The sequence below is a fragment of the Chaetura pelagica genome, unplaced genomic scaffold (assembly GCF_000747805.2).
Source record: "Chaetura pelagica isolate M959 unplaced genomic scaffold, ChaPel_1.0 scaffold814, whole genome shotgun sequence".
In the NCBI taxonomy this organism is placed as follows: Eukaryota; Metazoa; Chordata; class Aves; order Apodiformes; family Apodidae; genus Chaetura; species Chaetura pelagica.
Window position 1 is genome coordinate 2491 of NW_009953182.1, and position 13843 is coordinate 16333.

Sequence of the window (13843 nt, forward strand, 5' to 3'; positions counted from 1 at the left end):
GGGTTTAGTGCTCAACCCACCCCCCCCCAACCAAGGGGCTGGGGGAATGAGACTCAATTCGACTGGGTTTTTGACCAAATGAAAAGGGTGGTTGTTTTGTCTTGTTTTTTTCAGCCTCTGGCTGCCAGTTCAGCCTCTCCCAAGATCATTGTCACTGCACCCAGGGCTTGGGGGCAGCAACATTTTTCCTGACCCCACCAGTTAAGTGCACTTAAAATGAAGACCTTGGGATGAAGGTGCAGCTTCTCCCTCCCCTTCTAAGGGGAGGAGAAAAACCTCTCCCAGAGGGAATGTTTGGTGCTTGTCCTCTGGGGAAGGTGCTTTGGAGTTTTGAGTCACTTTTCTCCCTCCTCTCCCCCTGTTTTAAATCCCAAGGGGGAGGAAAAGAGCAGGTCCCACCAACACCCCAAAGGCATCGAGTGGGTTCAGGAAGGAGGAACCTGGTGGGTCTGGAGATCGTGGTTCAATAAATATGGTTTGGGTTGAATAAATCCCTGAAAGAGGAGGAAAAAGAAGAAAAAAATACAAAGGAAGGAAAAGAAAAGGAACCCCAGTTTCACCATAAAGGAAACAAAAAAAAAAAAACCACCCTGGAAAATCCTTCCTGGTTCTGGAGGAACCGCGGGCGGCGGCTGCGACCCCACTGAGCTTGGGGTCAAAACTCTGCCCTTCATCCCCAAAAAATACCAACCCCAGGGTTTTCATCCTTGCCTGAAGTCCCAATTTTGCTTGTTTTTTGGTTGTTTTTTCCCCCCCCCTCCATTTGGGTTTCAAACCCAAAAGGTACAAACTCTGCCAACCCCAATAAAACCCGGGAGCGAAGATCCTGCCCAGTCGCTGGGGGTGTCGAGGTGTCCAACCCTCCCCCTCCCCCCCCAAAACCAAAAAGAGCAACTTTTGGGGGAGTTTTGCCCTTTTTCTCCTCAACCACAACCCTCCCAGAGGATGGGGACAGGTTTGCATCCCCATCCTGGGCTCTCCCAGTCCTGGGAGAGGTTCCAGGATCCCATCCAACTTGGTTCATTAACATAAATGATCACCCCAATTGGCTTTTTCCTCCAAAAAAAAACACAAAACCCTCAGGTGCAGAAAGGGTGAAAACATCTCTGGTGATGTGGGATTTGGGATGATTTTCTTCCAGGAGGATGCAGAGATGGGGAACCTACCACCAGCATTCCCCAGTTCCCCCCCCCCTTTAAGATAAGATTCTGCCCCGTTCCCAAGATGAAAACCAAGCTCCCCAAAACCTGGTTGAACATCCAAGATGTTCCTGCCCACAAACCACCAGCAAAAGAGCTTCTGAAAATCAGTGCCCACCACAGTGACCTCCAGCAGGATGGAGTCAACCAAAATGGAGAGAAATTCCCCCCCAAAAAACCCCTCAGGAATCACCAGGGAAGCTTCAACTTTTGCCTTCCCCCCACCAGGGTCACCTCTTGTTGGGGGGGACCCAGAACATCCCTGCTCTGCAGGGAAAAAAAAACCCACCACGGGCAAAAAAAAAGCTCCAAAAAACCAAATGAGGATCTTGGGTTGGTTTGGAAATATTTCAGCTTCATTTGGGGTGTAACCAGGGTGGGGTTTTTTGGGGTTAAAAATGGGAGAATTAGAACCTCAGTGAGGATAAGGCTTGGGGTGAGTGCCCAGTGCTAAGTGCACTTCCAACCTCCCCTGCCAGGTTCTCTCATCCCTTTTCCAGGGATGGGCAGGATCAGCCTGGGAAGGGATTGCATAGTTTGATGCCCTCTGAAAAAAAATACATCAACAACAACCACCCACAGGTGAAAAAGAATCCTAAGAATCCTAGAAAACCCAGAGGGAACGTCGGGAACGTTCGGAAATCACCCCCGGGGTTCGTGGGGTTTATTTCCAGGTGAACCTTGTTCTGGCCAGGATGGGGGGGCCTGGGTTTGGGGAACTGCAGTTACAAGGCAAAACAAACAAACAAAAGAAGACCCAAAAGAAGAAAGAAGAAGAAAAAAAATCATCATCATCAATCATCTGTGCAAAAATTGCAGTGCTCAAGTTAAAACCCCCTCCCCAAAGAGGAGGGGAAGTGTCTGGTTCTTCCTCCACCACAGGGGCTGGGGGAGAAGGGAACAAAATGGACAAGACTGGGGGTAAAATGGGTTCAACTGGGTTGTTGGGTTGTTTTTTTTCCTGTTGGGGGGGGGGTTTCTTTGCTTTTTTTTTTAGCCCTGTTATCAAAAATATCCTTTGATCCTGTTCCTCAGCCCAAGGTCAGTTATGTGGCTCAGCAAAATGGAGCCGAGTTAATTCGATTCGGCAGAACAAGAGGTAGTAAGAGAAGCAGCTGCTCAAGTAGAAAAGAGTTATCACTGAGGGGATGGGGTGGGGTTTGGGGGGAGGTCTGAGGGGCACCCGGAATCACTTCCAAGGTGCTCTTTGTCCTCTCTACTCCCCCCACCCGTGGTTATTGCTGGGTGGGGGACACTGACCTTGTTTCTTGTCTCGATTCTAAGTCGGGGGCGACCGGGGGAGTTCACGGGGTGTTTTGTTATCGGTTGGTTTGGGGGGGGTTATTTTACACACTAGTTCTGCAGGGTTAAGGAGGGGGAGGAAACCAAACCCAAACCACCTCAAAACCACTCAAACACCGTGGTCAAACCCCCCCCCCCCCCCTCCCACCCTAAGAAAATGTTTTAAAACAAGAACATTTTTAAAACCAGAGCCTTCGAATCCCCGCTGGGAAGGGAGGTCGGGTTGGGTTCAGGTGAGTTCAACACCACCCCTCCCCAAAACAAATCCCCCCCCCCCCCCTCCCACCCTAAGAAAATGTTTTAAAACAAGAACATTTTTAAAACCAGAGCCTTCGAATCCCCGCTGGGAAGGGAGGTCGGGTTGGGTTCAGGTGAGTTCAACACCACCCCTCCCCAAAACAAATCCCCCCCCCCCCCCTCCCACCCTAAGAAAATGTTTTAAAACAAGAACATTTTTAAAACCAGAGCCTTCGAATCCCCGCTGGGAAGGGAGGTCGGGTTGGGTTCAGGTGAGTTCAACACCACCCCTCCCCAAAACAAATCCCCCCCCCCCCCCTCCCACCCTAAGAAAATGTTTTAAAACAAGAACATTTTTAAAACCAGAGCCTTCGAATCCCCGCTGGGAAGGGAGGTCGGGTTGGGTTCAGGTGAGTTCAACACCACCCCTCCCCAAAACAAATCCCCCCCCCCCCCCTCCCACCCTAAGAAAATGTTTTAAAACAAGAACATTTTTAAAACCAGAGCCTTCGAATCCCCGCTGGGAAGGGAGGTCGGGTTGGGTTCAGGTGAGTTCAACACCACCCCTCCCCAAAACAAATCCCCCCCCCCCCCCTCCCACCCTAAGAAAATGTTTTAAAACAAGAACATTTTTAAAACCAGAGCCTTCGAATCCCCGCTGGGAAGGGAGGTCGGGTTGGGTTCAGGTGAGTTCAACACCACCCCTCCCCAAAACAAATCCCCCCCCCCCCCCTCCCACCCTAAGAAAATGTTTTAAAACAAGAACATTTTTAAAACCAGAGCCTTCGAATCCCCGCTGGGAAGGGAGGTCGGGTTGGGTTCAGGTGAGTTCAACACCACCCCTCCCCAAAACAAATCCCCCCCCCCCCCCTCCCACCCTAAGAAAATGTTTTAAAACAAGAACATTTTTAAAACCAGAGCCTTCGAATCCCCGCTGGGAAGGGAGGTCGGGTTGGGTTCAGGTGAGTTCAACACCACCCCTCCCCAAAACAAATCCCCCCCCCCCCCCTCCCACCCTAAGAAAATGTTTTAAAACAAGAACATTTTTAAAACCAGAGCCTTCGAATCCCCGCTGGGAAGGGAGGTCGGGTTGGGTTCAGGTGAGTTCAACACCACCCCTCCCCAAAACAAATCCCCCCCCCCCCCCTCCCACCCTAAGAAAATGTTTTAAAACAAGAACATTTTTAAAACCAGAGCCTTCGAATCCCCGCTGGGAAGGGAGGTCGGGTTGGGTTCAGGTGAGTTCAACACCACCCCTCCCCAAAACAAATCCCCCCCCCCCCCCTCCCACCCTAAGAAAATGTTTTAAAACAAGAACATTTTTAAAACCAGAGCCTTCGAATCCCCGCTGGGAAGGGAGGTCGGGTTGGGTTCAGGTGAGTTCAACACCACCCCTCCCCAAAACAAATCCCCCCCCCCCCCCTCCCACCCTAAGAAAATGTTTTAAAACAAGAACATTTTTAAAACCAGAGCCTTCGAATCCCCGCTGGGAAGGGAGGTCGGGTTGGGTTCAGGTGAGTTCAACACCACCCCTCCCCAAAACAAATCCCCCCCCCTCCCCCAAAATCATCCAATTCCAACTAAACTTTGCTCAGTACCAGCAAAAAAAATAAAAATAAAAACAGTGTTAAAAAAAAACAACAAAGAAACTCTCTATTAAAAGGTTCGTGACGCTCAGACTGAACCAGCACCCGGCTCAGGGCTGGGAGGACCCAGAGAGGTGCTGCTTCCCCTCAACCTTCTCCCAAAGCTTTGGTCTGGTTTCTTGGATGGTTTGGAAGAACCTTCCCACCCCGTTTCCATCCCGTGCTCCAACCTGAGCACTCCCATCTTCCTCCTCCTCCCTCTTGCAGGGGAACTGGGAGGTTTTGCTCAACCCCCCTTTTTTTTCCCCCCCTCCTCCATCACCTCCTCACACCAGGCAATTCCCACTTCTCAGCTCCTCCAGCCAAATTCCCACTCCCTCCTTCCACAGACAGGGAGGGGGTTAAACCAAAAAAATAATACATATATATTATTGCATTTCCCATCTCTCATGGGTCCCAGGGGAGTGGTGGGGCCGGGTGCTCAGAACCTGTGCACCAAAGCCTCCTGCTCCTTGCGCTTCATCTCCTCTTTGTAACAGCAGGAGCAGAAATTCCCAGTTTCTGGATGTCCATAAAAACTGCAGTTGGGTTGTTTGCATTTGTTCTGCTGGATGTTATAAAGGATTCTGCTTCTGCTCCTCTCCGTGGGTAACCCTCTCTGGGAACCATCCTGTTCCAGGGCTTCCCGGTAACCGTTGCTGGGAGCGGGGAGACAAGCGGAGCCCTCACAATCCGTTGGGAAAGCAGGATGGATGTCCATGTCCGTGGGGGAAAACCTCCCTGGGTGGGAAAGGTGGGGTTGGTAGGGGTTGTTGGCCCTGCCTTGGGGACAATGTCTGGGCAAAGTGGCATAAGCAGGGAGGTTCCCACAGCTGCCCCCAGCCACCTGCCTCCGGCCGTCGGGGTAAGCGGGGGGACGCGGCCCCTCCAGGCTGCTGCCCATGGAGGGTCTGGGAAAAGTGAAAACGCCCGAATAGCCCGTGGGAAAAGCTGCAATTTTAGCACCCAGGGCCAGCTCCGGGGTGTGGATGGGGTAGGTGGTGGGGGGTGTGGGGTAGGGGGGGGTCAGCAGCCCCTCTTCCCCCTTGCTCGCCTCCCCCTCCGGCCTCTTGCCGGGAGCCGAACCCCCCAGCGCCTTCTTCTCCGCTTCCTTCTGTTTCTGCTCAGCCAGGAAACGTTCCTCAGCATCCAGGAGGTACCTCTGGATCATCTCCTCCTGGTACTGGTGCCTGGTGCTGGTTTTGAGGTGCCCAGCAAAGATGAACTTGCGCTCCCCCTGCATGGCTGCCCTCAGGATGCTCAGGCTCAGCCTCACGTCGTTGCTGTATTTGTAGGGATCCGACGGCTTTTCCGGGGCCGTTTTCCCAGGGCAGGTTTTTTCCCCAGGACCTGCCAACTCTCCTTGGGAAGACTCCTCTTTGCTGCCTTTCCTTGCCTTCAAGGAACCTTTCTTCTTCTTCTCCAAAGTGTCTCCCTGCCCGTTGCTCACCCCTCCTTTGATAGCTTTCCCGTGCATCAAACCTCCCATGTTCTTCTTGAGTTTGCTTCCCAACGTCTTCCCAAAGCTGCCCAGTTTATTGGCCACCGAATCCGCCCGTTTTTTCTCCTTTTCCTTCTCCTTTTCCCTCTCCTTTCTTGGCTTCTCCCTCTCCTTCCCAGCCCTGCTGCCCCCGTTGCTGGCTGAGCTGCTGCAAACAGACTCCTTGTCCGACTCGCCCGACTCCGCCGCTGAGCGAGCGTCGTCGCCTGCCGAGGCCGTGGGAGATTCTGGCTGGGCCAGAGGAGCCTGGAGGGGGAAAAACCAGGAATGTTAGAAGTCCAGGAAGTTCCTCAGAGAAAGAGTTTTCAGGCTGAAGGTGGAACAGAGCAGGACTTGGAGAATGGAAGGGACAAACAGGCCGGAGCAGCCCAGCAGCCGCTCTGTGCACCCGCACATGTTCCTCTTTGTTGACCTTTCAAGGGAAGAGATGGAGAAGGAGGTGGTGCTGGGGGTGAGGAGGGGACAACACACCCCATCTCTGGTCTCCCAGACAGTTGGAATGACCATCTTAGAGGTCTTTTCCAACCTTAATGATTCTGGGATACGTGGCAGGCCCGGCTGGAGCCCATTTCACTGGGGACATTCTCCCTCAAGGAGGTCACAGCCCAAGTGGCACCAGTGGAGCTACAAGAATGACACCTCGACAGCCTCAGACAGACCAAGGAGACAAGTCCCATCCCTGGGGGTGTTGGAAGGGCAGGTTGGATGGGGCTTGGAGCAGCCTGGGCTGGTGAGAGGTGTCCCTGCCCATGTAGGGGGTTGGGACTGGATGGTCTTGAAGGTCCCTTCCAACCCCCCCATGGGCAGGGACACCTCCCACCAGCCCAGGTTGCTCCAAACCCCATCCAACCTGCCCTTCAACACCCCCAGGGATGGAGCAGCCCCCTTGAAGATCATCTAGTGGCCCATCTGAGTCATCTTTAAGGTCCCTTCCAACCCAAACCATCCTGTGTCTGTAGGAAACCAGCTCCCGTTTCAACCCAAGACGCTTCCTCCTACAAAGCAGCGGGTTGAGGAACCTGATCCCTCCCCACCTGCTGCTCTGCAGAGAGGAGGGATCAATAATTCAGGAGAACCTCCCTGCTCCTCTCACCTGCATCTCACCAGGCAACGTGATCCACTTGACATTCATGTAGCTGTGCAGCAAGTGCAGCTTCGCCTCCAGCGACAGCGTCACACTGGAAGGCACAACCAGGAGGGGAAAAGTTCAGAGCTCAGTTTCATCCTCATCTCCAGTTGCCTTCTGGGCTCCCTCTCAAACCCCCTCCTGATTTCTTTCAACCCCAAAAGTGGCACCAAAGCAGCAGCAGCCAAGACAAAAAGTGACCTTTGGGTTTTTTTGAAGCCCCTTCCCCGAAAAAAAACCAACCTTCTTTGATTCAAGAAATCAGAAGGTTCCCAAGGGTCAAAAAATCAACTCAAATTCACCCAGGGAATCATCCTGCTGGGAGGTGAGACAAGTCACCAAGCAGATCATGGGTCTACAGAGAGTTTCAAAATTATTCTCCTCTTACCCCCCCAAAAAGACCCAACAAGTCCAGGGAAGAGCAAAGATGTTGCCTCAAAAAAGTCCCACTCAGACAAAATCAACTTCATAATTAATCATGACCTTCTCTATGAATCTTTCTTTCCACTAAAAGCCCAAGGATGGAGCCTCCAAAGCCCTCAAGATGAGCTCTGCATCCCACCTCGTGGGAGTGAAGCTGGTGAGATGTCACCACCCTACCCCAGATGTGCCAAAATCAGGGTTTCTGGAAGAAAAAAGGTTCTCCCATCCCCACCCAACAGGTTCACAGCCCAGGTAGAACCTCCATCCAGGCACCAGAGTTGAGGTTGGATGTTGGGAATGAGTCCTTCACTGAAGGAATGGTCCAGGCATTGGAATGGGCTGCCCAGGGAGTCACCACCCCTGGAAGGGCTCAAGAACTGTGTAGATGTGACCCTGGGGGACATTGACCCAGTGGGGTTGGGTTGATGGTTGGACTGGATGATCTTAGGAGGGTTTCTCCAACCTGTTCTATGGTTCTCTAAGGAATTCCCAGCTGGGGATGGAGAGTGATGAACCCTGGAGGTTCATCTGCAGGGAACCAACCTGGCCAGCTTGACGTTGTCACTGTCGTCCTTGCCCCACTGCCACTCCTTCCCGGGGTCCACGGCGAAGTGCACGGGGAGCAGCTTGTGCTCCGAGTCTGTCAGGGGGATCACAGCTGCACCAGGGAGAGAACAAACCACTTGTCATGCCCAGAAGAAGCAACCTCTGGTGGTGGCAGCCAAGCTCTGAGCACCCACCAAGAGGAACACGAGCTCTGATGGGAACCGGAGTCGCGGCAAATCCCGCAGCGACTCCAACGCTTGGGATCATGGAAGGGTTTGGGTTGGAAGGGACCTTCCAAGGCCACCTGGCCCAACCTCCTGGGACATCTTCAACTCAACCAGGTGGCTCAGGGCTCCATCCAACCCAACCTGAACATCTCCAAGTGTTGCTCTCAACACAGGCACTTGGGCCAAAGGCAGGGAGGGATGGGATGAGGGGGATGGATGAAAAGTGGGAGAGGGAGCTGGAGGTTGGAGCTGAGGAGGGAATTGTGGAGTGTGAGGGTGGGGAGAGCCTGGGCCAGGTTGCCCAGGGAAGCTGTGGCTGCCCCATCCCTGGGGGTGTTGAAGGGCAGGTTGGATGGGGCTTGGAGCAGCCTGGGCTGCTGGGAGGTGTCCCTGCCCATGCAGGGGTGGGACTGGATGATCTTGAAGGTCCCTCCAACCCAACCCATCCCATGGTTCTATCTTCAACTCAACCAGGTTGCTCAGAGCCCCATCCAACCCAACCTGAACACCCCCCAGTGTCGCTCCAACACAACATCAAGACAGATCCTGTTTGATCACCTACCTTGATCTTTTGTGGGTTCTTTCTGCTGCATGGACACCAGGGCAGAAAAATGGGCTTGGTCATAAGCCAGTACCAAGGGAGAACGGTGGCATTTGTTGGCTGGGACTTCCAGGGGAAGATAGATCCCCCCAAAGGGAATTGGGGCAAAGGCTGGAAGGGAATCAGGGCAGTTAATTTTCATCATCATCACCATCATCATTTCAAGAGTTGGTTCAACTGCAACTGCCCCAGAATGACCCGTTTGCTTCAAGGTTCCACCTGCAATTCTCTGCTCACTAAAAAAAGCCCAACAACAAACTAACTCAACCAACCAAACCACAGCCCAAAATAGACCAGTTTTACAGCAGGAAAAGCCTGGTTGCAAAATTAACTTGTCTATTTCTATAAAAAAACCCTTTCCTCACTCCTCCTTCCTCCTCCTCCTCACCCCTTCACCTCTGCTGACCGAATCGATCGGTCTTTGCCGACAGGAAAGTGGCAAATGGGGGATTTCCCACCCCTCCTCACATGTGTTGGGGCAAAACAGGGAGAAAAAAAGCCCCCCAAACCATCAGGCAGGTGGGGTTACCTTCACCCCCTGAGTCCCTCAGCATGGTGTCTGCCACCACCACGATGGGTCTCTTCAGCACGTGGGCCAGGACGAAGACGTGGAATTCCTCCAGGCTCTCGTACACGGGCTCCTCGGAGCTCTCCACACTTGAGGAAGGGAGAGAGGAATGAATTCATTGGCAGCCCTTGCTTTGTTGTTATGGCTTGTAAAAAGGGGGATCACGGGATGGGTTGGGTTGGAGGGACCTCCAAGATCATCCAGTCCCACCCCCCCCATGGGCAGGGACACCTCCCAGCAGCCCAGGCTGCTCCAAGCCCCATCCAACCTGCCCTTCAACACCCCCAGGGATGGGGCAGCCACAGCTTCCCTGGGCAACCTGGGCCAGGCTCTCCCCACCCTCACACTCCACAATTCCCTCCTCAGCTCCAACCTCCAGCTCCCTCTCCCACTTTTCATCCCTCCCCCTCATCCCATCCCTCCCTGCCCTTGGCCCAAGTCCCTCCCCAGCTTTCCTGGAGCCCCTTCAGGCCCTGGAAGCTGCTCTAAGCTCTCCCTGGAGCCTTCTCCTCTCCAGGCTCAACACCCCAACTCTCCCAGCCTGTCGTGGTTGGCAGAGTTGGGTCCATGTTTGCACTCAATGACCTTAAAGGTCTTTACCAACCAGGATTCTGGGTGATTTTATTCCCTGCCCTTGGGAAGGACAATCCTGGGTGTGTTTTGGGGCTGGATGGGGCATGTTGGACATACCCCCCACAGCCACCCCCGTTGGCGCCGTAGTGGACGCGGGGCTCGCTGGACGCCAGCTTGATCAGCTCGTTCCACTCCTTCTGCCACTCCTCTTCCGTGTAAACCAGGCCAGACTGGAAAACCACAACATCAAAACCCCAAATGAACACTTTCCATTCAATATTTCCCCACCCTTGAGATGTTCTCCACGGAGTCAGAGATTTGGGGCAAAGTATTTCATCTCTTCGGCAAAAATAAGGACACATTTGCAGAGCTGGGATGGGGGGAACATCTCCCTGAGGTTCAGGTTGGCTTTGGGTTTTTTTTTGGGCAGGGTGGAATTGAACATTTCAACCCAAGGAATGAGAAGAAACTTCTCCTCTTACATGAAATCCTCCCAGGAGCAAAAGATGAGACCACGGACCGATCGGCCACGGTGGGACAAGGTGGTTGGAGAAGGTAAAATCCAGAATTTCTTTCAAAGAAAACTACCAGGAGACACCAGAAGACCCAGAAATCCCCAGTTACAGGGTTGCTTTTGTGGTTTGGCACATGGCAAAACCTCTTGGAGAAGTTGTGGAGACTGGGAGTTGTCCCTCAGGACTGGAGGAAGGTCAATGTCACCTCCATCTATGGAAGGGTCCAAAGGAGGACCCAGGGGATGGGAGGACCTGTTGGTCTCCCTTCAGTCCCTGGAAAGGTCATGGAGCAAATCCTCTTGGGATTGTCACCAGTCAATGGAAGCAGGTGATTGGGAAAACCCACCATGGATTCTCCAGGGGCAAAACCTGCTTCTAAAGCAGCAAAACCTCCAAGAATTGATCAACTCCTTGACTTCCCAGAGGGAAAACCTCAATTTTTCCACCCTGTCAAGACAGGAACCTCTGTCCTTCCAACAAGGAGGAACCTGCAGAGCAACCAACCTCCCTCAGAGTCAGGGGGGACCAACAGTTCACCCTGTTCCCAAGGCCATCCCAGCACAGTGGGGATATCTGGGGACTTTCCACCTTGACATTGTCACCTCCCTGCTCCTGAGGGGGGTCATGTCAAGCTTTGCACGTGGCCAAGTCCTGAATTTCCTTTTTGGGTGGAGATCTTTGTTCCCTACTCAGGCTGAGGATGATCTTTATCCCTGCATGGACCAACACCAGGTCCTAAAAGCCCCTCAGGAGCCACCACGTCCTGGCTGGGTCTTGCTTGAAAGGGACATTTTTGTATCCCACCAACACTGGACATCAAATTCTTCCAATAAAACATTCCCACCTTCTAACCAAGACAATTTTGCCATCATCAAGCTTGAAGGACACGGGGAGGTGCCCAAAATTCAAGGTGGGCTAAGAAGCACCTCTCAAACCTCCCAAAACAACAGGATTTTGGGTTGGTTTTGATTCAAGTTAAGCTTTTTCTCCTCCCCCCAAGAGGGTTTGGCTCCTACCTCCTTGTTCTGCTGGGTCTGCTGCCAACGCCACCTCCTCTTCAGGGCTTCCCTTTCCAGCCCCTTGTCCATCAAGGTGTAGAGGGATTTACGGAGCATGAGGTCTCGGTCGTGGAAGCCCCACATTCCTGCACAGGAAAGGGGAAAAAGAAGGCACTGAGAAGGTTCAGGAGGAGCTGGAATGGATCCCACCACCTACCCCCAACCAGAGGAAGGGAATTGATTGGAAAAACCAAAGGGAAGGATCCAAGATTCTCCATCCAAGTCATAAAATCATTGGGTCCCTTTTTCCGCCTTAAATTTTGGGGCATCTCCAAGAAGCAGCAAAACCTTGGTTTGAAATTAAAAACAAACCAACCAACCACCACATTTGTTGGCAAAAATGTTCCTTTCTTACCAAGATCTGGTGGGAAACTGAGCTGGGATTAAACCACGTTGTGGTTTTGGTGGGTCTGAAGCACAAAGAATGAAGGAAATGCCCAATCCTGGTGGTTGAAATGTCTGGAAACCTCAGAAAAATCATAGGGATCAAGTTCAATTTGGGCTCTTGGAAGTCCCAGGAGCCAGAGGAGGGAAGGGAGGAACCCTGAGTTCCCAGTTCCTGCTGGAATACAGGGAAGTGGGCCAAGTGGCCAGGACAGAGGTGTCTCAGAAGGACACAAGCTGTTGGCTTCAGCCTGTTCCTCTCCAGCAGAGCCCAAGGGTCTCGACTGGTTCCAGCCCCAGGGGACGATGAGCAGCATCATCCTGCTTTCCTGAGGGAATCATGGACTCCTTCTGGTTGGAAGAGACCTTGAAGATCATCGAGTCCAACCATAACCCAACCCTACCAGCCATGAACCCAACCCTACCCAGTCCAATGCTAACCCATGTCCCTCAGCACCATCTCCAGGGCTTGGAAAGCCCTCCAGGGATGGGGACTCCTCCCTGGGCAGCCTGGGCCAGGGCCTGACAACCCTTCCCAGGAAGGAATTGTTCCCCAGATCCAACCTCAACCTCCCCTGGGACAACTTGAGGCCTTTTCCTCTTGTCCTGTCAATTGTTCCTTGGAAGAAGAGTCTGACCCCACCTCAGCACAACCTCCTTTCAGGAAATGGGTGGGAAAGGCTCAGTCCTGCTCCCAAAGGATGATCCTGGGCTCCTCTCCCAGGAGGTGACACTGGAAAGGTGCCCATGCCCTTGGTTTGGAGTGAACCAGGTAGTTGTTCTTGCCATGAAGCTCACCCAGGGACGCGGCGTGGAGCAGACAGTTCCCATCTCCCGTGGTGGCCAAGGGAAGGAGCCTTTGGCAACTGGGATCCACGTTTGCCCACCAGTTCAGACGACCTGTGGGAACATTGGAGAGCATGAAAAAGGGACCCAGGACACAGCACAAGACCAGGGTGCACGTTCACCCCTTCCACAAACCCCAACCAGGATGGAAACCTGCTCAGTTTGAACGGGAACACCCAAAGGGATGAGCAGCTCCAACCCATGGCTGGGAGGAGGGAAGGACCCAGGTGGGCTCATAAATCAACAAAAAGGGGAGATGGGACCAGTAAAAGTCCCTGGGGAGGAACATCCTGAGGGTTTAGGCCCAAAACTCAGGACCTGCTGCTGATCCCAGAGGCCTGAGCGACGCGTCGGGGCAGATAAAAAGAGCAGGTTTTGGTAACACCAACAACTGGAGGTGACTCAGGTCAGAGGCTGCTAAAAATAGAAGCTAAGGAGAACAAACCAAACCAAACCATGAAGGTAGAAACTGGAGTCAAGACCAACAAGTGGAGGTTAAACATTCTCCAAGGAAACGGGGTTGGGCTGGAGTAGGACTTTGACCTCCCCCCCACCCTGGATCTGCTCTGCCCTCAGGACCAGGAGCTGCCTCCTTTGGCCCCCACATTTTTCCAGGGGTTTTTTCCAGAGCTGATCCCGAGCACCAGGGAGGGTTTGTCTGCTGGGAGATGCTGTTCAGGCTTTCAACAACTCGTGTGGAAACTGCTCTTGGAGGAAAGGAGCTCCTGCCTAGATCTGCTCATCAGGCACTGCCTGATCCTGGTTGGGGAGCCTGGCTCTCAAACCCAGGAGTTGTGGAAATTTATGGAATCATGGAAGGGATTGGGTTGGAAAGACCTTCAAGATCATCTAGATCCAACCCCCTGCATGGGCAGGGACACCTCCCACCAGCCCAGGCTGCTCCAAACCCCACATGAGATCCTTCAACACTTCCAGGGATGGAGCAGCCACCTTGAAGATCATTGAATGGATCATCTGGGTGATCTTTAAGGTCCCTTCCAACCCAAACCATTCCATGAGCTAAAGCTCATCCAGATCCCACCCCCTGCATGGGCAGGGACACCTCCCACCAGCCCAGGCTGCTCCAAGCCCCATCCAACCTGCCCTTCAAC

At 53.1% G+C, this 13843-nt stretch overlaps 1 protein-coding gene across 1 annotated transcript in view; it reads right to left on the reverse strand.

Annotated features, from left to right (window-relative positions):
* Positions 1 to 4805: 4805 nt before the first annotated feature.
* OTUD7B (OTU deubiquitinase 7B) overlaps positions 4806 to 13843 on the reverse strand; it is a 13472-nt gene continuing 4434 nt past the window's right edge. The window contains exons 4-11 of the mRNA XM_009997321.1: positions 12684 to 12785; positions 11460 to 11587; positions 10046 to 10158; positions 9317 to 9444; positions 8749 to 8898; positions 7957 to 8071; positions 6958 to 7042; positions 4806 to 6110 (exon numbers count right to left, since the gene is read on the reverse strand). Of these exons, the coding sequence (XP_009995623.1) occupies positions 4806 to 6110; positions 6958 to 7042; positions 7957 to 8071; positions 8749 to 8898; positions 9317 to 9444; positions 10046 to 10158; positions 11460 to 11587; positions 12684 to 12785 (2126 nt within the window). The remainder of the gene's footprint in view (positions 6111 to 6957; positions 7043 to 7956; positions 8072 to 8748; positions 8899 to 9316; positions 9445 to 10045; positions 10159 to 11459; positions 11588 to 12683; positions 12786 to 13843) is intronic.